This window comes from Vipera ursinii (genome assembly GCF_947247035.1).
Source record: "Vipera ursinii genome assembly, chromosome: 5".
NCBI lineage: Eukaryota > Metazoa > Chordata > Lepidosauria > Squamata > Viperidae > Vipera > Vipera ursinii.
Window position 1 is genome coordinate 81,146,019 of NC_139518.1, and position 27,082 is coordinate 81,173,100.

The following is a 27,082-nucleotide window of genomic DNA, read 5'->3' on the forward strand; positions in this document are numbered from 1 at the left end:
ACCGTATTAGGAGAATCTCACCAGACTGACTGTATTCCCTTAGAAATGGCATGGCAAGGCTTGAAGGATACTGGAGGAGGTCTGGCCTGTGCCAGTTGCTGCAGGGCAATGACTCTAAACCCGGACCCTCTTGACTCCTCCCTCCAGTCTAGATGGAGATTCTACACAATATAGGAGCTACTCCCCAGAGAAAATGCTCTGCAATGACAAATTTATTGCTCTCTTAAGGGAATTTGGCATACTTAGGATGGCAAAGTAATGCTGGTCCCATGCCATACTGTAGCTCACCATCTTGAGATTTATTGCTGGTATTTTCAATATTAAAATGCATATTAGCTCAATGAAAAGGGAGAATTCTACACACGATTTACGCATTCAGAGTTCTCAAAATGAGCAGATCAGGGACCTGTAAAAAGGTTAAAGCTTTTTGGATTAAAATCTGGTGGAATATGCAGAAGATATTTAAGCAAAGGATAAAGTTTTGTCCGCAGTTGTTCTTATTGGGCATAATTACAGATACTACTGTTGTGGATACCAAGTTGATGCTGAACTTAATTACGGCAGCAAGACTTTTATTAGGTCAATATTGGAAGAAGGAGGAACTGCCGACTATAGAAGAATGGACTCTAAAAGTTTCTGACCTGGCGGGAATGGCAAAGATTTTGGCCTATTTGAAAGACCATTCGCAACAACGCTATATTACCTCGGGGACCACCTGCTGCCGGCTTCAACTCCCCTCCGCCCTGTGCGTTCCCACAGAGAGGGCCTCCTCAGGGTGCCTCCGGTCAGGGAATGCCGACTGGCGGCCCCCAGGGGGAGAGCCTTCTCTGTGGGTGCCCCGGCTTTGTGGAACCAACTGCCGGTGGAGCTCCGGACGGCATCGGACCTCCGAACTTTCCGTCGTGGTCTGAAGACCCATTTGTTTGAATTGGCCGGTCTGGCCTGATGGGGGAGTTGGGTTTTAAATTGTCTTTTTAGATTATATTATTGTTTTTTAATTGGGCACTGATTTAATCTTTGTTTTAACTTTTGTATAGTATTGTATTTTTATTTATATGCCCTGTGAACCGCCCTGAGTCCCCAGGGAGAAGGGCGGTATATAAATTAAATAAAACATAAAACATAAACATATTATGGAGTGGAAAAAGTGGATTGATTATATCCAGAAGAAATATGGGACTAAAAAGTTTCATTTAGCATTTGTATAAGTTTTTTTTATATGATATTAGTATTGTTTGTAGTCATTTCACATGAGCTAGAGGGCGATAGACTTAATAGTTTATTGTTGTTAGCATATGGTTGTTTATGATTGTTTTTTGTTTTTATACCTTGTATTTAGCTCTGGGAAGTCAGGGGGGGGAGGGGGAAGGGGGGGGATAGGGAGGGCTAGGAAGGGTTGGGTGGAGGGAGGGGGGGAGGGATTGTTAAAGATAAAATGTATTGTAAAACTTTTCAATAAAAAAAATGAGCAGATCAGGAAATGTTGGACGTTTCCCTCCTTCAAGGACTGGAATAAAATATTTCAGCATATTTAGCAGGTGAAGAAGCTTTAACTTCTCTTGTATTATTTTGAAACATGATTACTTATGCCAGCACCAAAACTATGGCCCCATTATCTTATCAGATGAAAAGAAGTATTCCAACTAGTCAGAGTTGAAGGCAGAAAGCAATGTGGTCATTTCTCTGAATTCACCAAAAGCTAAGCCTTCACGTTTTAAACTGTTCTTCCGTCGAAACCGTCCCTTCTCAAAGCAGCTTTTGACAAACAAATAAACAAATCTAGCTAATAAGGTTAGGCTGGCTACATTTGTGTGTTACACTTTTACTTATTTATAACAGTCATATCTTCCTAATGAGTAGCAGATACGTTGATCATTAGGTTGTTTTCTAACACTTTAACCTAACAAGCCACAAAAGCAAGCACATGCTTTGAACCTTGGAAGTGTTCAAATCAGGAATAAAGAACTCACAAATTATTGCAAACTGAGAGGAGAAGAATGCACTAAATTTTGTTCCCATTTTTCAGCCTTATTCTTTTTCATTTCTCGACGATTTTGCAAGTTTCAATCAGAAACAGTTGGACTATCTTTACTAGGATACTTAGAGTGGTGGTGTATAAAGGCGATTGATTAGAGGAAAGAACAGAAGGGAAAAAAGAAGCAGAGGACAGAGAAATGGAAGGAATAATAAAAGGGACGATACTGTTAAAATGTCAAAATGGCCCTTGAGAAGCCTAAGATTGCAGAGCCTCAATGGATACAGACAAGAAAGTGAAACTAGCAACTAGCTAACTCTATAGAAAGTGGCAGGGAGAAAATGGCCAATCAACCCCCAAGGGAATTACAGATCTTTTTCTACCATTTCTTCCCAGGTGTTCGAAATGGGGAGTCCCATCTTCTTGTGATTGTGTTTTATAACAGTTGGCCTCCTTGTCATCATTGCCAACATAGTTCACAGAGTTGACAAGATGGCAGACTCTTCATTTTACATGGAGTGATTCAAGACAGCTAATTTGTTGCTCAAAAGCTATATTATACTGATCGTTGCTAAAGAAATGATGGTTAAGTTGGCATCACAATTACAGATGAAAACTTAGTAAAACAAATTAGAGCAGGGGTGTCAAACTCAATTTCATTGAGGGCCGCATCAGCATTGCGGTTGCCCTCAAGGGGCCAGGTGGGTGTGGCCAGGGTGGGTGTGGCCTACTGGGTGGGCGTGGCTAGAGTGTGTATGGCCTACTGGGTGGGCGTGGCCAGCTCTACATCGTTCGCATCAAGGGTGCCTATGGGGGCCTGGGCAGGAGTGGGACAGATCTGAGGGTCTCTGGGCCAGGGCCAAGGCAGTGGGGGCCGTTCCCTCACTGTTTCCAGGATGGCTTCGCGGGCCACATGAAACCACTTTGTGGGCCGGATCCGGCCCCCGGGCTTTGTGTTTGACATGTCTGAATTAGAGATTTAAATCGTGCGCATGTAAAAAGGATATATAATGTTTTAATTGAATTGGACTCGGAGACGGAACTAGTTAAAGATTGTATGATAAAGTGGGCACAAAACATAGAGGAACCAATTCCGTTGGATACTTGGGAGGTAATCTGGGTCAGAAATGTTAAATTTACTCAGGCTCAAAATTTAAGAGAAAATTTTTATAAAATGTTTTATAGATTGGATTTGGATCCCAAAAAGTTGTCTAACATGTATCCTAACCTACAGTCTAAATGCTGGAGATGTGGTAGTTTAGATGCTACTTATTTTCATATGTGGTGGACTTGTAGAAATATAAAAGCTTTTCGGATTAAAATTTGGTGGAACATTCAAAAGATTTTTAAGAGAAAGGTTTTCTCCACAATTGTTTTTATTGGGTATTGTTGTAGATTGTGATACTAAAGAAATCAATTTGATGTTGAACTTGATAACAGCAGCACAGTTACTGGTGGGACAATCTTGGAAGAAGGATAGTTTGCCTACTATAGAAGAATGGGCACTTAAGGTATCGAATCTTGCAGAAATGTCTAAGATTTCTGCTTATTTGAAGGATCACTCGCGAGAAAGATATATTTCAGTTTGGAGGAGATGGATAGATTATATTCAGAATAAATATGGGACTAAAACGTTCCATTTAGCTTATGAGTAGATTTTAGATTGTTATTAATTCTAGTATTAGTATTGATTATATTTTTGTTTAAGTTATTATTATTATGTTTTTAATAATTTGAATGTATCTATGTTAAAGGGGAGTTAAAGCACATTATGAATTTGGTTAATTTTATAATGGATAATCTTAGTTAGAATATGATTATTATATCTATAACCCTGTATTCAGCTCCGGGAAGTGGGGGGGGAGGGGGGTGGTTTGGGCGGGTGGGTTTTGGGGATATGTATTGTAAAAAATTTTTTTTGTAAAACTCTTTAATAAATAAAAAAAGAAATGATGGTTAAGAACGTGGTTCCATACTAATAAATTACTTTCCCCATGTGGTTTTACCTTCCCAGGACCCAAAGTGACACCAGGACAATTTAGATCAGACATGTCAAACACAAGGCCCGGGGGCCGGATCCAGCCCGCGAAGTGGTTTCATGCAGCCCGCGAAGCCATCCTGGAAACAGTGAGGGAACGGCCCCCACTGCCTTGGCCCTGGCCCAGAGACCCTCCTTCTGCCAGAGACCCTCAGATCTGTCCCACTCCTGCCCGGGCCCCCATAGGCACCCTTGATGCGAACGATGTAGAGCTGGCCACACCCACCCAGTAGGTCATACGCACTCTAGCCACGCCCACTCAGTAGGCCACGCCCACCCAGTAGGCCATACCCACCCAGCCCCTTGAGGGCAACCGCAATGCTGATGCGGCCCTCAATGAAATTGAGTTTAACACCCCTGATTTAGATGCTTGCCTCTCCATGTTTTATTGGAGCTTTGTAGATAGACCATCTGCAAGTCCTCTACTAATGAACCATATTGATTTATATTCTCTTTCTCTTGTCAATTTAAATAGCAAATGGCATATCTGATAGATCAAATAACCACAGATTAGTTTGCTGACCTCTCAGGCACTCTCCTGTTAGGTCTCTAATGAATTTTTCAATATAGCAAGATGGAAGAAATTAAGATCATAGTCTAAAGAAGAAAACATAAATCACCCCCATGAATTCTGAAATGCTTATGTGAAATGTTTTCCCATATAACCCTGGACTATTTTTTATCTTCTCTGCTACATCAAAAATGCTGAACTGTCTGTGTAACTTTGATTAAGGCAACTACTCCCTAGCAATCAAGGGAGCCAATATAGGGAGTTCTTGACTTATAACCATTTTTTTTAGCAAGTGGTTACAATGGCACTGAAAAATGTTAACTTATGACAGATCCCTGTACTTGCAACCATTTTCAGCATGCCCATGATCAAGTGATCAAAATTCAGGTGCTTGGCAACCAGCATTTATTTATGATGGCTGCAGTGTCTTATGGTCATGTGATCACTTCACAAGATACCCAGTTGACCTGTGACAAGTCAGTGGGGGAAGCTGGATTCCCTTAATGCAGGGCTTTTCAACCAGTGGTACGGGTACCACCTGTGGTACACTGGCACCTGGCAGGTGGTACATGACCATCCTAGAAAAGTGGTAGCAGGGGAGGGGAATGAGCTGAACCGGTTGTAGCACCGCACAAGCCTGAGCAAGAGATGGCTGGAGCTGCAGGGCTGTCAGGGCTCAGCAGAAGTGCCCGGATCAGTGCCAGGCTCCAGATGGAGCTTGGCACTGATCCTGGCACTTCTGAGCCCAGAAGAAGCACCAATCAGCTGGAATGTTGCAGCATCTCCAGGGTCTTGTGATTTACATTCAGATGCTTGGCAACTGATTCATATTTATGACAGTCACAGTGTGACTGGTTTCAGATCCAGAAAGATCTTGACAGACTTGAACACTGGGACCTATCCAACAAAATGCAATTCAGTTGCAAGAAAAATAAGGTTTTACACTTAGGCAAGAAAAATCAAATGCACGGGTATAGAATAGGTAGTACCTGGCTCAACAGAAGCAACAGGGAGACAATCTATTCTCCAAAGGAATTGAATGCAGGACAAGAAGTAACAGATGGAAACTTACCAAGGAGACATCCAACCTAAAACTAAGGAGAAATTTCCTGACAGTGAGAACAAATAACCAATGGAACAGCTTGCCTCCAGAAGTTGTGGGTGCTCTATCACTGGAGGTTTTTAAGAAGAGACTGGACAGCCATTTGTCCAGAATGGTATAGGTATAGGATCTTCTAGAAGACCTCCAAGGTCTCCTCCAACTGTATTATTCTGTATTCTGTAAATACAATATATGTGATAGAATTTCCCTCCTTTTTCTTTTTTTTTACTTTTCTAAGGTTTTGCTAACTGTATATTGTATATTAAGAATGTTTTAAAAACAATTTTAAAGTTTACAGATTAATACCAGGCAAGGTGGAAGTGATTTATGAAAGAAATCAATATGGGCCACTTTCTCCCTGCGGTCATGTGGTTCCCTCACCTAATGACTGCACAGCTTAATGATGAATTATCTGGTCCCAATTGTAATCATAAGTTGAGGACTACCTGTAGGTATTACTGGCTGATCTCAAAAAGCTACACAGAGTTTGACACCTTATTAGGTATCAAATAATAAAATTATTTGATAATTTTATCACATCACCCTGCCAACAAAAGTGCGTATAGTCAAGGCTATGGTCTTCCCAGTTGCAATGTATGGCTGTGAAAGTTGGACCATAAGAAAGGCTGAGTGCCAAAGAATTGGGGCCTTTGAACTATGGTGCTGGAGAAGACTCCTGCGAGTCCCTTGGGCTGCAAGGCGATCAAACCGGTCAGTCCTAGAGGAGATCAACCCTGACTGCTCTTTAGAAGGCCAGATCCTGAAGCTAAAACTCAAATACTTTGGCCACCTAATGAGGAGGAAGGACTCACTGGAGAAGAGCCTAATGCTGGGAAAGGTTGAGGGCAAGAGAAGAAGGGGACGACAGAGAATGAGGTGGCTGGATGGAGTCACTGAAGCAGTAAGCGTGAGCTTAAATGGACTCCAGAAGATGGTAGAGGACAGGAAGGCCTGGAGGAACATTGTCCACGATGGGTCGGACACGACTTCGCAACTAACAACAACAATAAAATTAGATGTCAAATAATAAAAATCCCAGCTATTTTTTTTTAAAAAAAACTTCCACTTTTTCAGAGGTAAGTTTGAGAAATAACACATAGTAATTTGGCCTAATATCTTTAGTTTGCTCTCACTAATCATAATCATCATTTAAACTTAAACTAAACTAAAACTTCCCCCAATACACAGTTGTCTTCAAAATGCTAGGAAAGCAGAAAAATAAATTGAGGTTGGAAAGAGACAGGAAAAAAACACCACAATGCCAAAAGATTGATCATTTATTTGTTCTCTAAAGGATATAATTTGAAATACTGTAAATGTATTTATAGTACTCATTCCCTTTTTTTGCTTATGTTATTCCATTCTCCGAAAGAGTGTATTTATGCTGACAGCTCCATCAGGACTCCTAAACGGTTGTGAAAGCTGTAGGGCAGGGGTGTCAAACTCAATTTCATCGAGGGCCGCATCAGCATGGCGGTTGCCCTCAAGGGGCCAGGTGGGTGTGGCCAGGGTGGGCGTGGCCTACTGGGTGGGCGTGGCTAGAGTGCGTATGGCCTACTGGGTGGGCGTGGCCAGCTCTGCATCGTTCGCATCGAGGGTGCCTATGGGGCCTGGGCAGGAGTGGGATAGATCTGAGGGTCTCTGGCAGAAGGAGGGTCTCTGGGCCAGGGCCAAGGCAGTGGGGGCCGTTCCCTCACTGTTTCCAGGATGGCTTCGTGGGCCACATGAAACCACTTCGCGGGCCGGATCCGGCCCCCGGGCCTTGTGTTTGACATGTCTGCTGTAGAGTTTCTTTATGTCCCTTCCTGTCTTTCTCTATTTAGTCCTGGTGCTGTCACACTTCCTATTCTGCTCTGTTTTGGTTTTTACAGATTGATGTTTAGATCAAGGAGATAAACAGAAGCAAAAGAGTGTTGCATTCTGACAGACAGAGGAGAACTTCAGATCTGTCACTCTGCTACCTAGTAATTCTTCCATTCTTTCTCTTCACTTCCTTTTCAGAGATGAATTGATAGGAATATTTAAAAGGAGCAAATAGCTCAGGCAGAACAAAAAACCGAAAAAAACCCACCCCTCTTTGTATTTAGGTTTCCGGACAATTTGGAATCTCTTTCTCCTTCTCTGATTATTTAACAATTTACCATTCCACACGTTTGCAGGTTTTCCTCTCTAGCCGCAGATAAAGAATTCAATTTTCTTTTTAAATGGTAGGGGAAATTGAAAGGGATTTTGTTCTGTTTAAACAGAGCTGGAGTCTCTGGACTCTGGGTAAGGGGGTGGGTGGGTTGAACAATGAGATCAATTAAGATGCCCATGGAAGAGGAGGTCAGAGGGGAGGTGAAAGAGGTGTGGCATGAAAAGCAGGGAAGGGAAGATGTGGAAGGTATGAACTCATTTTTGTGATATTGCTCCTTATTTCACACTTGCAAAAGTAGATTTGGGCTGTCAGCTTAAAGGTTTCCAATACGATCGGCAGCAGAGAGAAGCAGTGATAACTGCTTAATGGAAATAGTGAGTTTCAAGCATCTACTGTAGAGGGCTTGTCTGTGCTTTTTCATGTACCACGTCTATCCAAGTGGGGCAATTTTCTCACATCCAAAGTTCCATGTATATGCTGCATTTCTTATTCGTATCTATCCATCTGGGTAAGGAAGATGTGATTAAAGTGAATCTTGGCGATATCATGTTATTATGGACCTTCTCAGATTGGTTAAGAGTTCAAGTGTGTTGCTACTCTTTCTTTTATGAAAAAAAGTACCAAGTCTTGTATACGATTAGCAGGGTTATCATTCTTTCTGAGTTCTCTGCTTACCTGTAATTAATCACACACTCTAGGACTCTTAGGCGACGATGCTCTCAAATTGAGTTCATCTGTCAGAATCCATTTATATCACATTTCATAAATGTATAAGTAGAACAATGTGCTTATTCTGGGGATTCTGCCATCTCTCCGAGGGGGGGAGAGGATGATTACTTAAGGCGATCTTCAAACAACAGGGAAACATTTGAACTGGGGGAGGAAGACACAGATCTGGATCGCATCTTCATTTACAACTGAAAAAGGAAGAAGCAATAACAATAAAAAACAAGGAGAGTTCCCTTTCCCACGGAAGGGCCTGACACCTAAGCAAATGATGGGAGCCTGACCAAATGGATGAGGGGAGGGGCTGAAATGGGAATGCTTTATATAGGATTGAAATGTAACTTTGTTAGATTCCGTCTTGTATTGCCACAATTGATTCCATCCTAGTAAACATTTTCCTTTTGGACAAACTTGCATCCAAGAGTTCTTATTTCCTAAGATGTGGATTGAGGTGGGTCCTGACATCATCTCTTGGGGAATTATGTAGATACAGCAATGCCCTTTGCTTGGCACCAGTTGCAAAACAAGTTTGCCAATGCCTTATTATAGCTCCCGTCAAAGCAGGAGCACATCAAGGAGGAAAACAAGATAAAACAAAACCACATTGACTAACGGAATCAATGTAGACTCCACGTCAGATGGCCAGAGAGTCAGCATAGTCCCAATTCTGGTTTTGCTTCTCATCACATCTGCCAAATTCCCATGCATATTCCCTATCCCAAAAGGGCATTTTGTGTTGAACTCTGCAATGAATGAGTTGTTATAAGGAAGAAAAATACGATGGTCCTGATAACAGATCCATAGGGCTTAAAGAAAAGGAAGTTTCAACACTGACAAAATAAGTCTGAACAAAGTTGTTGCAAATCATCCAGCATGCTATGTGCATGTGCTAAATAAATAAGTGTGACCTTCCGAAGCAAGAAATAAGCGTGATGATGCCTGACAGATCGTTTCTGCATCGTCCCTGCTGGATTTTAGTCTGCAGTCCCCTCTTTCCAGTTTCCACTGTCTGTTGCTAAATTTTCAACTGGGACTATTTGTAAGCTGTTTGATTCTGAATTATATGTTTGCAGACGGCTTACCAAACAGCCTCTAATTATATTCACAATCACCTACAAAAGCTGAAATGAAGTGCAACTTTGAAAAGGGAAAATTTGGGATCTGGAACAGAGTGGGAGTGGGACTCAGGTAGTCCTCAATGTATGATCATAGCTGAGCCCAGAATTATGGTCATGCGTTGTCCTGGTCATTGAGTGGGTCATCACATGGCTGGCACAATTTTATGACATTTTTTTGTGGTGGTGGTTAAGCCAATCTCCGTGGTCATTAAGTGAACACCATGGTCATTAGGAGATTTGGCTGCAAATGTTTTGTCTCCATTCGGGGGGGGGACATCTTCAGTGCACTCTGAATTGTGCTCGTCTATCAGAGCACTGGCCTTTAAATACCTTTTTGTGTGATGTAAATTGGTATGGGTGTTATTTGTCCAGATGTTTCTGAGTCATGATGTGGTTTCAGGCTGTTTGTTGTTGCTGGGTCATAGTCGTTGGTGTTTAAGTATCGTCTGTGTGATGCAAATGGTGTTTGTTCGTTTGGTTGTCTCTGAGTCATGGTCAGGCTTTGGGTCTGCTTTCGGTTTGTTTGGGTGGCTGGATGGCTGTTGTTGTCCAGACGTGGTCTAGTTTCTTGTGGGTGGGGGTCGTGATAATAAAAACTGATTTCCAACGAAAAAGTCATTAATTATGGTCATGACTGCAGGACACTGCAAATGGCTGTAATTGCAGGCCAGCTGCCGAGAGTCCAAAATACAACCATGTGACCATGGGGGGGGCGTCACGATTATTCCAAATTTTCTTAATTATTATTCCAAATTATGTCCTTACTTTTATCTTTCCCAAGATCCAAAATGTACTTTTTTTTTCTTAACATACTTTGTCTTTGCTTTATGCAGCTGACTTAATTCAGCTAACATAAAGTCATTGTTTTGCAAAATATTATTTGATTAGGTCAGGTAAAAGCATTTGAATGTAACCACTGTGTTGTTCATTATAAAATATTTGAAGTAGAAAGGAGTGGAGACATTATTGTTAAGCCGGTGCAGCATGCTGGATTTGATACAAAGTGCTTTGAAGCATGCAGGGGTGCACACGGAGCACTTACTTTCTACTTCCCAATGCAGCTACTTAAAGACCCAGATGCTTTAAGAGAAGTATATCTGTGCTAATTTTTCACTCCAGATCTTTCTGGAATCTGATCTGAAGCTCTGCATAATGCTAATGATTGAATTTTGCATTGTATATGTTCTTTTTAAATCCTTTGATATGCATAGCTCCTTACCCTTATGACACGGGTGTCAAACTCAATTTCATTGAGGGCCACATCAGCATTGCGGTTGCCCTCAAGGGGCCGGGTCGGTATGGCCAGGGTGGGCGTGGCCTACTGGGTGGGTGTGGCCAGCTCTACATCGTTCTCATCAAGGGTGCCTATGGGGGCCTGGGCAGGAGTGGGACAGATCTGAGGGTCTCTTGCAGAAGGAGGGTCTCTGGGCCAAGGCAGCGGGGGCCGTTCCCTCACTGTTTCCAGGATGGCTTCGCGGGCCACATGAAACCACTTCATGGGCTGGCCCCCGGGCCTTGTGTTTGACATGTCTGCTCTATCTTATACTGTTAGCATCTCTCCCCCCCCACCCCCAGAATGTCTTGTCAGATGTGGAAGTTCTGAAGAAGGAAGCTTTATGATATTATTTTAGTGGGGAGAATCAGAAGGAGGGAGAAGCAAATAAACATTCTTAGTTGGCCAAATCTGCCAGCTCACAGAGACTCTGTTTTTAATGGAAAATATACTGCCCTCTCAGACTTTTTGCAAAAGTCCAACTTGCTGCCTCCATTGTTTTTTTTTTTCCTCTTTTGCTCTCACCCCTTAACTCTTTGCTAGCCTTCAAGCTAGTCAAATCCACACCACAATGATAAAGTCACCACCTCTGGGCAGGATCAGTGAATAGGGAGAGCATTTTAAGAGATGTCCTTGAAACTTTTGCTCTAGAAAGTTAAAGAGCCAAACCAGAATGTGGATTAAGAAAATGGAAGATTAGTATTCTCCTTCTTCAGCCTAAAACAAATACCATTCTTAATAGTCTGAAGAAGGAGAATACTATTGGGAGAAGGGAAGATTTAAAAAAATACTATTAATTAATATATTAATTATGGGATTACAAAAAGTAATTATTATTGACTGTTAATTAACTACTATTGATTGTGAGTTTTTTTCCAAAATATACAAACCAAGACAACACGCTGTACACTAGGCACTAAGGATTGGTATTGCAAAAAATAAATAAAATACTTCAAAAAAAGAAGAAAGAAAATGGAAGATTCAAAGAAAACTCTCTATTATAGCAATAAAATAGCAAGCATACTCAAGCAAGATAAACCAGGCCAACCTGTTACTTCATTATTTTCAGTTAGCTAAGATAGGGCATAATAGAACATAGAATATTAGAGTTGGAAGGGACCTTGGAGGTCTTCTAGTCCAAACCCCTGCTCAAGCAGGAGACTCTATACCATTTAAGACAAATGGTTGTCAAGTCTCTTTTTGAAAGCCTCCAGTGATAGAGCACCCACAACTTCTGAAGGCAAGCTATTCCATTGGTTGATTGCTTTCACTGTTAGAAAACTTCTCCTTAGATCTAGGTTCTTCTCTCCTGGATTAGTTTTCATCCATTGTTTCATGCCTTGCCTTTTGGTACTTTGGAAAACAGTTTAATCCCCTCATCTTTATAGGAGCCCTTCAAATATTGTAACACTGCTATCATGTCATCCCCTAGTCTTTCTTTTCATTAGACTAGACCAGGGGTAGGCAACCTTGGCTCTTTTATGACTCGTGGACTTCAACTCCCAGAATTCCTGAGCCAGCATGGCTGGCTCAGGAATTCTGGGAGTTGAAGTCCACGAGTCATAAAAGAGCCAAGGTTGCCTACCCCTGGACTAGACCATACCCAATTTCTTTAACCATTCTTCGTATGTTTTAGCCTCCAGCCCCCTAATAATTTTTAGCCTGTATATGCGTGTGTGCATATGAAGTCTCTTGTGTATGAGACCCAGCTGAAAATTGAAAAACCACGGACTCTGGGTGAAAGCGGTTAATATGAGAGTGACTTTAATTTTAATTAAGAGAGATAAAATGAGGAAGGCAGTGAGCAGTTAATGAACATAATGATTTTGCTACAGATGCTTGAAGGGTCTTGCTCAATCATATATTAGTACAGTGTTTCTCAATTTTGTGCAGACTTCAACTCCTAGAATTCCCTAGCCAGTGTGAAAGTTGAAGTCCGCACCTCTTAAAGTTGTTGAAGATGAGAATGACATGTTGTGCTGGGGAATTCTGGGAGTTGAAGTCCAGATTCTTAAGCGGTTGTGGATGAGAAAGACAGTTAGTATGTGAAGACTGACATATATCAAATAGAACACAAAACATTATCTTCAGTAAGATGAAACTCTTGTTTCTTTGCCTCATTGACTCATGACTAACCTTTTCACAGTTCTACAGTTGTCTTTTATTTACAGTATTTGGGTTCTTGAGGGTTACAGGGTGGTGATAACAATGACCTGTGGATTTCATGAAGATCAAACATGTTTAGCCTGTGTAAGGGTTCAGGGAGGATTTATGGTGAAAATAAATCATTAACAACAATTGAACAAATGGAAAAATAGATACTGGCTGATCTTGCCTTGTTGAAAACAAACTGTTTCCTTGTTGTCCAGATCCTTCCCCTCAGTATTCTTTCATCAAAAAAAGACAGAAGGAAACAAGATGTCACAGGTATCAAAAACAGGGTCTGTGAAAGCTCAGCTGAAGAAGTCAAGCAACTGTTTGGCAGCAGGAAATCTAAGCAGGCTAAAATAAATGATTTGAGTCTAATCTTATCAAATCAGACAGAGTGATGGAATGAGTTATGAGCAGCAGGTCTACTTGGAAAGTAATATTTTCTTAAGTGATTTTCTGGGAGCTTCAAAATTAAATGGAATCCATGTCACTACAAAAACAAATCATTTTAAAGTAGAAGGAAACAATTCTGAATTAATTAGCATGCATATCTGAGCCGCAATCTATATGCCTATTTGCAGTTACTTATTTGCTCTACCTCATTTTTGCTGTGTTCTTCTACATTCTTGACACTTCTTTGTACTTGTGTACAAATACCTATATCCTACTCAGACATGGTCATATGAGGTGGTAATGTCTGGCTGATCTTGATTAATCCTAAAAAAAGCTAAGCAAAGTCAAATCTGGTTAGAATTGGATGGAAAAGAGTACCTAGAAATTCTTAAGGCTATATAATAGACTGAAAAGTTTTATATCAGAAAGAGGCTCTATGAAACAACATCCTTACTGTTGCCAAGAATACAACACAGAAGAATCTCTGTAGTAACCATCTGAGCTTGAATCAAAATATCCTTTGAGTCTTTAAGCATCTTTAATCACCTTATGAAAGGGACGCGGTGGCTCAGTGGGTTAGGACGCTGAGCTTGTCGATCAGAAGGTCGGCAGTTTGGCGGGTCGAATCCCGAGTGCCGCGTAACAGAGTGAGTGCCTGTTACTCGTCCCAGCTTCTGCCAACCTAGCAGTTCGAAAGCACGTAAAAAATGCAAGTAGAAAAATAGGGACCACTACGGTGGGAAGGTAACAGCGTTCCGTGTGCCTTTGACGTCTAGTCATGCCGGCCACATGACCATGGAGACGTCCTCGGACAAGCGCTGGCTCTTCGGCTTTGAAATGGAGATGAGCACCGGTCCCTAGAGTCGGAAACAACTAGCACGCATGTGCGGGGGAACCTTTACCTTTTACCTTTTTAATCACCTTATGGAAAGCCAGTGGACACGAGACTCAACTGAATTGGGGTGACTTACATTATCTGTAGTTGGATATTCCTCTTTCCAAGGACTTCAGTTGAAAGTAATTTCAGTAAGCTATTCTAGTTAAGCTGAGCCTCCCTAATATATCCTACTTGTGCAGCTGGGGAGTTCTTAGCTATTCTGCTAAGCATCCTCTTCAGCCCAGATTTGGGGGGGGGGAAGCCCCACAGAAAAAAGGAAAGGTGCTTTGGATATCCCTAGCCCAAAACCCAGAATTGCAGAACTTAACAGTCCCCGTGGAAATCCTTAAGATACCAGAGGTAGCAATCTAATACCAGTGAGTTTATGTGTTTACCTACACTTTAAAGTGGGGGTGTCAAACTCGCAACGTCACGTGATGTGTCGCGACTTTTTTTCCATTGCTGGCAATAGGGTGGGCGTGGTTTCGCTATGATGCATCCAGCCTGCAGTTTGACACCCCTGCTTTAAAGGAAGAAAATGGCTTGAAAGACAGCCAACCGAAAGTTTGTACTTTTGTGTATGTTTTCTGTACATACAAACACAAATACACATACGCAGAGAGAAGAGAGAGAGAAAGAGAAAAAGAGAAGAAGAAAGACAGAAAGAATGCAAGTAGAAAGCAAGAGGATTAAATAAGACAATTACCAGACCAAAAAATACTTCCAATACGTAAAATCAATACATTCATTCTAACTAAGGCAATAACATATTATCTGATTAAACAGGATCCCGGATTCCAGAACATGAGATTTCTTTGTGGAGAAAATACTTTGGCCTCCTTCTTAGGTGTTATTAAACAGGGCCTTCTTCTTTTATCAGCACTAGCTAAGCAAGAGCCAGCATATTAGAAGAGATCAACTTATTTTGCCCAGTCAAGTGATAGATTCCATGTGTGATATCAGACTGGGACATCCAGAGTACAGTATCCCCTCCAACAGCCTTTCAGGTTTATGATAAAGTCTTTGACCAGCTTTCATGGTACAGTACTCTGTTGTTGAAAAGAATATATGTTGAAAAAGAAAAGATGGAGACTTCTGGATGAGAGCAATATACCAGAAGACATTCTTGGGAATGCCATTAAGCCTTTGCTTCCAATTGCAAAGTGAGGACATCTGCAAAAATTAATCACTTGGAAATTAAGAGGAATTCTGCCTACTTCCATTCATATTTTCATTGTCTTTATACTTGGATAAATTAGTTGAGCACAGAACACATTTTGGCATGCAACAAGATGCCATCTCTCAAAGTACAAGAGCAATTGGTCCAGTTTTAAAGAGAAGATAATGGAAGACAACGGGACAATCACTAACCATGAGCCAGCAGTGTGCAGCAGTGTGCAGCAGCAGCCAAAAAAGCTAACACAATCCTGGGTTATATAAACAGAGGCATAGAATCAAGACCACATGAAGTATTAGTACTGCTTTATAAAACCCTAGTAAGACAACACCTAGAATACTGCAGCCAATTTTGGTCACCATATCACGAAAAAGATGTTGAGAAAAAATTCAGAGAAGAGCAACTAAGATGATCAAAGGCCTGGAGGCTAAAACATACGAAGAACGGTTGCAGGGCTTGGGTTTGGCTAGTCTAAAGAAAAGAAGGGGAGCCATGATAGCAGTATTCCAGTATTTGAGGGGCTGCCACCAAGAAGAGGGGGTCACGTTATTCACCAAAGCACCAGAGGGAAGGATGAGAAACAATGGTTGGAAACTGATCAAAGAGAGAAGCAACCTGGAATTAAGGAGAAACTTCCCGACGGTGAGGACAATTATCCAGTGGAACAGCTTGCCTCCAGAAATTATGGGCGCTCCATCACTGGAGATTTTTAAGAAGAGGCTAGACCAGACATGTCAAACACAGGGCCCGGGGGCCGGATCCGGCCCACGAAGTGGTTTCATGTGGCCCACGAAGCCATCCTGGAAACAGTGAGGGAACGGCCCCCACTGCCTTGGCCCTGGCCCAGAGACCCTCCTCCTGCCAGAGACCCCCAGATCTGTCCCACTCCTGCCCAGGCCCCCATAGGCATCCTTGATGCGAACGATGTAGAGCTGGCCACGCCCACCCAGTACGCCATACACACTCTAGCCACGCCCACCCAGTAGGCCACGCCCACCCAGGCCACACCCACCCGCCCCCCTGAGGGCAACCGCAATGTTGATGTGGCCCTCAATGAAATTGAGTTTGACACCCCTGGGCTAGACAGTCACTTTTCTGAGACGGCATAGATTCTCCTGCTTAAGCGGGGGGCTGGACTAGAAGAACTCCAAGGTCTCTTCCAGCTCCATTCTATATAGAATGACAAAAGTGAATGAAATCCTTTGCCTGCAAGGTGATCTGGCTCTGCAGAAATACTGACATAATTACAAGTAGTCCTTGACTTTCAGCCATTTGTTTAGTGACCATTCAGTGTTACAACAGCTTTGAAAAAAAGTGACTTAGGACCATTTTTCACACTTATGACTATTGCATCATCCCCCTGCTCATGCGATCAAAATTCAGATGCTTGACAACTGGCAGGTATTTATGACTGTTGCAGTGTCCTGGAGGTCATGTGAACACCTTTTGCCACCTTCTGACAAGCGAAATCAATGGGGGATCCAGATTCACTTAACAACCACGTTACTAACTTAACAACTGCAGTAATTCACTTAACAACTGTGGCAAGGAAAGTCGTAAAATTGAGGCAAAACTCAATTAACTACCATACTGTCTCATTTACCAAAAGAAATTTTGGGTTCAGTTGTAAGTCAAGTCGAACAGGTTCACGATGTATTTTCTTGCCAATGACTTACAGAAAATTTTTTCAGGTATAATCAGGAACAAAATGAGAAGGGACCAGAAAAAATGATCAAAACAGTACCTCTAGCTTTAATAAATTCCAGTAGGTTGACTTTGCCTTCAGTCAATGAATTACACATAGGTAGAAGAAGTGGTAGAAGGCAATTATTTTTAAAGTGCCTAAGAATGAAGAAGCAGTGACAACGTTCCTGTCCTACAGTCGTGAATATTTGCAAAAGGATAATAGCTGGAAGGCTGGGATGTAACAAAACACTTCATCAAAAATGTTTTTTTTTTTAAATTATGTCACTCACCACAGTGGTATGCAACAGTTCAATAATTCCTAACCTTTTCTGATTGTGAGGACCAAGACATCATCAAAAGCTTTTGAACAGCACTACGTGACAAAGTGTAATTGTCATGGCAGGATTCAAAAACTTTAATAAAAATTAGTGTTTTGTGAGATCATGAAATTTTGTTTCTGTTGAAAATTTTATGAGATTTTTTTATTTTTTTTATTTATTTATTTAAATTCCATTTATATCCCGCCCTTCTCCGAAGACTCAGGGCGGCTTACAAGCTTTTGAACACCAAAATCTTGTGAGTGTTTATTACTTCATATATAGCAACATTCCAAGAGCTTGAAAGTACAGAAAAACGTGCATAGTAGTTTCCAAAGGCAGGAATTTTATCTTCCTTCTGCATCTTAAAAGCAGAAATAATTTATTTATTTTATTAGATTTATATACCGCCCTTTCCCGAAGGACTCAGGGCGGTTTACAGGGCATTTTAAAATCACATCAATACAAAATACAAAAGTTAAAAGACTATTAAAAAGATTAAATTATCCCTGAAAATAGAACCCCAGTTAAAATTCTCAGCCTGGGCCAGAGAGCTCAAAGAGCCAAGTCTTCAGGTCCCGGCGGAATGAATGCAGGTCAGGGGCAGTCCTGAGCTCCATGGGCAGCTGGTTCCAAAGGGCAGGCGCACCCACAGAGAAGGCCCTCCCCCTGGGTGTTATCCGCCGGCAATCTTTTACCGGCGGTACCCTGAGAAGACCCTCCCTGTGGGAGCGCACTGGACGAAGGGAACTTGATGCTGGCAGCAGGTGTTCCCTCAAATATCCCGGACCCAAGCCATTTAGGGCTTTATAGGTCATCACCAGCACTTTGAATCTCACCCGGAGGGCAACCGGAAGCCAATGCAGCTCACGGAGTAGAGGTGTTACATGGGAGTATCGGGGAAAACCCCATCACAACTCGCGTGGCCGCATTCTGCACCAGTTGAAGCCTCCGAGTGGTCCTCAAGGGCAGCCCCATGTAGAGAGCGTTGCAGTAGTCTAAACGGGAGGTCACGAGCGCATGAGTGACTGTGCGTAGGGCATCTCGGTCCAGGTAGGGTCGCGACTGGCGCACCAGGCGAACCTGGGCAAAAGCCCCCCTGGTCACGGCAGAGGAAGATATGTTAGTCTCATGAGCTGAGTTACTGATTTGCTGAGGCTGTTAGATAATGCTTAGTAGTGCTTGTCTATTCTTAGAACAGGGAAAACGCAAGGAAGAAGAACAAAACAAATGCATACAATACTTAATGAACAGAAATCAAAGATGTTGGTAAATAAAACGGATTGTTTAGTCCAAGAAAAAAAGCACTATAAGACACATATAAAGCTCTTTGCAGTGTGAATAAATATTGTGAAACGTTATAACATCAAGAATTAAAACATTGTTTTGAAAAGCAGTTACAGCATGTGTGGTTTTAACACCTTAAACATGTTGTACATTGAAATGTTTATTGTTGAACACTAAACTGTTTTCATGGCTGCTCAGCTATTACTTATTTTGAAACAAACTTTTTATTTCACGTGTCACACCTTCTTCTTTCTAGCCTTGAGTTGTAAGGAAAAATGAAGACACGTGTGATTTAAATAATGCAGGGAAAACAGAAAGGAAGAACTAGGCTGTTTTTTTACCACCTGATTGTCAGGTGAGAGGAAAACAAGAACTAAGTTTGTGCAACAAAAAAATTTCAGCACAGTATATATGCAATCCCGCTTCTGCTCAGAGCAAGCGAAAGGTGTAATATCCACATATATGGGATGCACACATTTCAGCCTGCGTAAGAAGACTTCTCAAGATGAGCACAAGTTCTCTTTATCCTATAATTTGACTCTGCTGATTTAAGCTTAGTAAGAAGAGAGATTTGAGGTGTATGGATGTAACCTCCAGGGTCACAGTGTCCCTGCTTTTCTGAAATCACTCACTTTTATAGTTTGCAGCAGCACTGAATGAATGACAGGAGGCTTTCTGAGACCAGGACAGCTGCATGTATTAATACAACTGTTCATCATTGCCAGAAGATAAAGACTTTGCAGTCTGACTAGTCTGCTGACTTCCAATACTACATACTGACTTTGGAAAGAGTGAAGCCAAGCAACAAGCACTGCTTTTATCCTTGACTTTGCATAGGATCATTTATCGCAGCTACTTATTGGATGCAGTAATAAATTGGGGCTGAGTAAAGTCTGTGTGATCACAAAATGCAAGATTCCTAATACTTAAGAAACATTACTTCCTAATACTTTGAATCAGAACATAATACAAATTGGACATTCCTAAGGCGAACAGGAAGTTTGATCTGCTCAGTGCTTATATATCCAGTTCTGTAACACTGATTTTTCATGCAGGTCATCATGTATTAAGGTTTCATAAACCACTTTGCTGCCTCAAGCAGAGTGTCAAGGGTGAAAGGGACTAATATCATAGCTAGGGCAGAACTACTGCATGCTAGCTAGAGAACAGAATAGAATGGAATGGAATGCAGTGGAGCAGAGCAGAGCATATAATATTCATACATACAGTAGTACCTGGCCAATCAGGTGTTCTCATATATTATACAGGCAAACACAATGATTTTAATGGTATGTTCATATAGCAGTAGAGGGCCAGTTTAGGCACTGGGCTGGAAACTAGGAGACCATGAGTTCTGGTTTAATTTTAGGCACGAAACCAGCTGGGTAACCTTGGGCTAATCACTGCCTCTTAGCCCTCAGAAGAAGGCAATGGCAAGCCACTTCTGAAATCTAGTTAGGAGTCAGTAATGACTTGAAGTACATTTAGCCAGTATCTGCAGTGGAATATTCAGAAGCACCAGCATCCACGGGGCCCTAAGTGAGATAGTAAAATCTGTGACTATTACTAACAATGGCTTACACAGACTCTAGTATGTTTTACCCAGCCCCAGCAGTTATTGAAATAATAAGACTCAAGTCTCCCTTGAAACAAGTAGCCAGGAAACCTTTTAATAATACACCAGAAAGGTCAACAAGAATGAATTTCACACTTTCTGAGCATGTTGGTTGTTGTATATCTTTATAGCCTCCAGGAACAAGAGATGCTGAAAAAGCAAAGAGCACCCTAAATCAATGGGGGAAAGGGGAGGCTTTGACACCCCTTCCTGAATCTCATGGAGTTCTTGCCAGGAACGATGAAGATATTTCATTGATAAAGTGGAGGCTTTTTGTGCCTGTTCAGTGAACCGACTGTAGTACATTCAGAGGCAAAATTTGAACAACAAAGAGCCCAGCTTTGTTTCTGTATGTTCAGCATTAACAACCTCAAATCTCTTTCCTAATAACTCCTTAATTAAAAGAAGGCAAGAATTCCAAAAAAGGAACAGAAATGGGGCTACTGCAAAAAAACAAACAAACTTCTTTTAGGTACGTATTTCATTGAAAAACATTGATTATGAACTGTTTTGATACTTGAAAATTAATTCACTTTTCTCTTTTAATATAAGATTAATTATGTTTCTTCTCTGGAGTCAATGCTATATATAGGCATCCCTGCAATCATTTTTTGCAACTCTCAAACCTCCAGAAATAACAAATTGCTGGCTTATAATGGTTTAATTTGAGAAATAAATAGATTGCAATAGGGAGGAGGAATCAAGATCGAAAAAGAAACAAAAGTCTGGAAAAACGTTTTCAGGAAAAAAAAGAGCTGAAAATAACAATCCTGATTCAAATAGCATCTTGCTCTCCCTACTGTTTAGAAGCCAAGCTAATGATTGAAAAACAATTGCAGTTGTCAGCCTTCACTAGACTAACAGATCAACACCACAGGAAGGATACAATTACTAGTATTAAGACTGGACATAACAACAGGAACTTGCAAGTTTGAATCTGCTGTATCTCCCCATATCTCCTTCAAGATCATCTTCCTTACTTCCTACAGCAGCTCCTGATGCAAAAGACAGTCCTTGACCCCTGCTTTCATACGATTTATACTTATCTGCTGAGGGAGATTAAAATGTGTTACAATTCCACTAGTTAACTCATTGCAAAAAAAGTTACTCTAGAATAGGGGTCTCCAACCTTTTGCAACTTTTAGACTTGTGGACTTCAACTCCCAGAAGTTGCCAAGGTTGGAGACCCCTGTTCTATAGGCTTTTCCTTGCATCTGTAGTCAATCATGTAGCATGAGGATAGAGGGTAGATGGATCAAACAGAAAAACTGAACTTCTTAATTCTGCTCTAATCAGACTGCTATATCTTTGAAGAACTTCTACAACAGGGGTCTTCAAACTTGGCCCTTTTATGACTTGTGGACTTCAAGTCCCAGAATTCCTCAGCCAGCGTGCCAAGTTTGAAGACCCCTGTTCTACAACATATGTTGGCAAGGTATGGTCCTACAAAGGTTATTATGGATTTCCCATAATTTCTGACCCACATGGACAAAACGTAAGGCTGCTTTCAACACTATTTGGGTTAATAATACATTACTGGACCAACCCTTGCTCTACATTGTGCCTGATGCTTACTTGCTACCATTATCTGATACTCTGACATTAAGCCAGGCATTGCTATTTTATGGAGCCAGTGTTATCTGATTGATATACTGGGAGTAAATTTTACTTAGATCCAAACTGTTTTCCCCCAGGGTACCCCCCCCTTATAACAATCCATTTCTTAGGACAGAAATGTCAATTTATGAACTTATTTGAACCTATTTGAACCTATTTTCATTTATACAAAATTCTCCCAGTCTCCAGGTGAAGACACACATAAAGATTCCTACAAATACCCTCACAAACAATTTGCTATGATTACAAATGCTAAACTAAAAACAATAGGATCAGAGGAAAGGAGAAAACGGGACTCCTTTTCACATAGGAGCATACTGCAATCTTGAATTTTTTTTTTAATCCCATTTATATCCCGCCCTTCTCCGAAGACTCAGGGCGGCTTACAATTTTAAGCACAAATCAATGTGCTTAGCAATAGCCTTCATTCTATGTATATGCCTGCTTATTAGGGCTTTCGCCCCCCCCCCCAAGCGGCATTATTACAAAGTCAGCTTATTGCCCCCAACAATCTGGGTCCTCATTTTACCTACCTCGGAAGGATGGAAGGCTGAGTCAACCTTGAGCCTGGTGGGACTCGAACCTGCACTAATTGCAGGCAGCTGGTGTTACTTAAGGAGGCATTAGCCTACTGCTCCACCAAGGCTCTGTCTGATTTGCCTGTCTTCTTATCCTTTTTTCTTTTAACACATTCATACTTACTGATAAAAACCCAATACTTAATTACTACATATAGTCCTTGACTTACAACCACAACTGAGCCCTAATTTTTTGTTGCTAAGCAAGACAGTTAAGTATGTATTGCCTCATCTTATGACCTTTATTGTCACAGTTGTTAAGTAAATCTGGCTTCCCCATTGACTTTTCTTGTCAGAAGGTAGCAAAAGGTGATCACATGTCCTTGGGACACTGCAATAGCCATAAACATAGGCCAGATGCTAAGCATTCGAATTTTGATCATGGGGATTCTGCAAAAGTCATAAGTACAATAGCGGCCAAAATTGTGGAAATCTTTTGGGAAAAGTATACAGTAGAAATGCCACCTTTGGTTAAGTTTCCACCAATTTTTCTTCTAATTTCTTTATAACTGTAGCCTTGTTCCACTTAATAATACTATTTTACATCGTTTTCTGGGCAACCAGTCAACGCTTTGCAACATTACTAATTTTATTACATTTTACAAGCTCACTAAATGAAAGGAAAAAAAACCAATCAACTTGATAGCGATCACATAACACACTGACAAATGTCCTCCTCTCAGCTTCAATACATGACCTCAATAACTGAATCCTACTGTGATCTGATTGGCTCATTGCCAAAACAAGATGACACCTGATTGGCTCTCTAAACACTCTTGCTCATTGGCTACAGTCAGATGAAGGAAAGCTACCTGATATGAACCTAAGCAAGTTGTACTTCCTTTTTCTGGTTATTTGGCTATACCTTTTCATAGAATACAGTACAAACTTTGTTGCATCACATTCTTGATTAAATTATCTTTCTACTGATATATAATTTTATGGTACTGCTCCAAAATAAAGTAGTGTTATTAGCCATCAAACCTCGAAAATACACCTTTTCCCAATAGGTTTCCACAATTTTGGCCACTACTGTATGAATAATGGTCATAAGCCACCATTTTTCAGCGCTGTTGTAATTTTGAATAGTCCTCCCTAAACAAATGGCTGTAAATCGAGGTATTTCAAGTTTCTCTTTTGCAGGTCTTGGTGCAAGGCAGTTAGTATATTCTTAGAAATGTAAATTCAGATCACTTGTATATATTTAAAAACCTCACTGATGCACCCATCCAAAGCAAAACAGTTTGTAATTTTGCAGCACAATCTGCACATTACTGAACTCTTTCCCATCAACATTCAATTGTGCCTAGAGAGTGCAACGTCTTTCAGGAACAATCACATAAATGAACAGCACTTTTGACATGTACAGAGTGTTTCCTCTCGAGGATCAAAAGAATACAAACAAGCACTTTCTTAAAAGTTGGGGATCAGCTGGAAGGCCAATCTGGATTTCAAGGCTAATTGCCTGTATTCTGATTTATCATAGAGGATTCAACTCCTGGCATTTTGCATTTGCTTCAAAATGCTGGCAAAGCTGGAAGTGTAGGGGGAGAAGAGATGCTATAACAATCTCATTGTTTAGTGTTTGACAGCCTGACTAGCTAAACATCTGTTTGAAATATTAATAACTGTCAGATGGGAACAGCTCAGGGGCTCTATATGGTTTCATACCATCTGTTTGTAGAATAAACACACTTACATATAAACCCTTTAAAACAGTTCTGTCTTCCTGTTTGCATATGTCGGTTGACGGGACGTAGGGGAATACAATATATCAGTGCTGAATGGGGTGGGCAGACAGAGTTGAACATCTTATTGGGAAAGGCATCCAAGGCCCATTCAAGTTATGCTGCAGATATGTTTGCCTTCGTTGATTATTTTTCGTCAATGAAACTGCTCATATCCATATAAACAAACCAATGCATATGACCTGGATAACACAAGCACAGCTCTGGGGCATATAATCAATGACTTTGCCATTTATCTACAACTCTCTTTTCAGCCCCTGTGTTTATAACAGAAGAGAGCTTGTGAAGAATCTGCCAACGTGTCAAAGTCTAAGTGTCAAAGGCCCATGAGGTGAAACCTATTCAAAGGAAAGAAAATCATGCTTGTGTAACTGCAGCGGTATAAAGAATACCAGCAACTGCTAATGTTTTATTGTAAAAACCAACTTAATAGTAGATTTCCTAAAACCCTCTGGTTGTTATTAAAATCAAGCTTAAGGAAAGAATATTCTTTGGAGGCAATATATCTACTAATTGGCCCAAGTGTTACCCCTCTTAAGGATACCTGTTTCCATCTTCCTGATACAGAACATTCGCTCAACTGTCCTTTCTTCACTTTTGTGCTGTTGTGTTCCAGGTCTGCTAAGCCAGACACCATTCGGGCATACCCTGATCTGGCTTGAATGCAGCTGTTTAGTGTTCTGCAGGAGCCCTTGAAGACTGGCAAGATGGTTACCAATTTGTAGTTTTTGATGTGCGCAAAGGTGATCCAATGCGTTACGGAAGAGCAATCATGCCAGCTATATTTAATTGTATAGATTGCAAGGGCGACTCCAAAATGGTAATTTTATCATATTTTACCTATACCTTAAATTATTGTGCACTATTATAATTTCATTTTAGATTGTATTTTATTCCCATTTCATTTTAAATCGTATTTTATTCTGATTCCATTTTAAATTGTATTTTATCAAACTCCATTTTAAATTGCTTTTATCAAATTTTAGTAATAATTTGTTGCTGGAGCTTTGCACTTTGATATGGCCCAAGGGCTAATCAATAAAGACTTATTATTATTATTACATTTAATTTGTGGCAAAGAAAATGAAGACATTGAAATTTAGAATTTTCCTGGTCTGATATTCCTAGTTGTAGTATGGCTCATAGCCGGCCAAGTGGGGTTCTTGGCCTTGAAAAAATCTGTATTCTAAACTTTTAGCTTCAAATCAATTGTAGTATGGAAAGTCAAAGAAAACATTCTATTTGTCCTGAAGGTTATCAGATTTGGGCAAATGACTAGTTAGATGAGAATAAAAAAATGGTTGCTTCTTTTCTCCTTTCCCTAATAATTCCTTTCTATAATTAAATAAAAGAACTTCTCCCATCCCAAAGAAATTAAAATTGGGAGCAATAAGATACAGAACAAAATAATATTTTATTGTCAGCTAGTAGTTCTCTGGATTTTTTGCAACCCAGATCTGGTAGCCCTAACTTCTCTAAAAAGTGAAGGCTTGTACAATATTACAAATTCACAACAGAATTTTCAGAATTTGTCTGATTAAATTGACTGGAAAATAAGCATAAACTCAAGTTCCTTATGTTTCTGTTCCCCATTCTTTAAAATCTGATCTACAGTAAGGGACAGTTATCACCCTTTACTTGTCTACCTATTGATCTAGCTAAACCTATTAAAAATAAGTGAATCTAGATTTAAAGAAACTAATCAAGTATGCATGTCCGTGTAATTTTCTTTTCTTTAGAATGTGAATACTATGATCAAAATTCATTTAAGTGTTTAATTACAAAACCAGCATATTTTCTAACCCATTTTCAGGTTACTGAAAATTTTAAAGTTTCAGCCACAGCTAAATTGTAATGTATTGGTCTAAGCAACTGGGGAAACACACATCTTCTGCTTACCAAAACTCTCAGAATTGTAGTTCCCACTGTGACGTTTTCAAACAGGCTGACATTATAGAGGATCTGGCTGAAAACTGGTCGGTTGTCATTCTCATTGATGAGGTTAATCTTCACCCGTGCAAAACCAACGTGATCAGGTATGCTCTCATTTGCAAATAACTAAAGAAAAAGAAATGCAAAATAATTAGAATAAAACTTTCTCTTCCAGTGAGAAGCCCTTATTTCTCTATAAATGTCTTTCACAGCAGGCCAGCCATGAAGCCTTGAACCAAATCGTAAAGAGAAGCTAATCTGAACCTGTTAGATACCAGAACATCTGGAAATCCCACCAGCACAAAATCATTGGAATAAAAATGAGATGGTCAGTCTGTCAACCTGGAATATATTTTTTATCATGGTTTCTTTTTTTGTGATCTTTAGAAGGAACACCAAGGACATTTTATAGTCCATAGAATCTGTTGGTGTATCACCAAATACATTAGCTCACAAGTCTGATGCTATACATTAATCAAGGCATCCCATCTTTGATTCTGCTTGGAAGTATGTTGCAAATCCTTACAATAAGAAAGATGGCTACATCTGAAACCTGAAGAGCAATATGCTAGTATAAAAAAAAGAAGAAGCAAATTTAGCATTGGGATAAGTTTGGAAATCAATATTCTGAATTTTGGCCTGGCTCACAAGAGGATTACATGCTGTTATTAGATAGCCCTATCAATATTTTTTTACCTGTGCCAAGCAAATATATTACTAGCAGAAGAAGTAACAGAGAGAGAGGACATGTTCTGTTGGAGTTTGCTGAATTGTAAATGATGCTTCTGAGAGCATAAACTTCTACTAGAATATATTGGATTAGC

The 27,082-nt window shown here is 40.5% G+C and overlaps 1 protein-coding gene across 1 annotated transcript in view; it reads right to left on the reverse strand.

Annotated features, from left to right (window-relative positions):
* CDH23 (cadherin related 23) overlaps positions 1-27,082 on the reverse strand; it is a 375,051-nt gene that overhangs the window by 256,391 nt on the left and 91,578 nt on the right. The window contains exon 6 of the mRNA XM_083364767.1: positions 26,226-26,384. Coding sequence (XP_083220893.1) covers positions 26,226-26,384 — 159 coding nt within the window. The remainder of the gene's footprint in view (positions 1-26,225; positions 26,385-27,082) is intronic.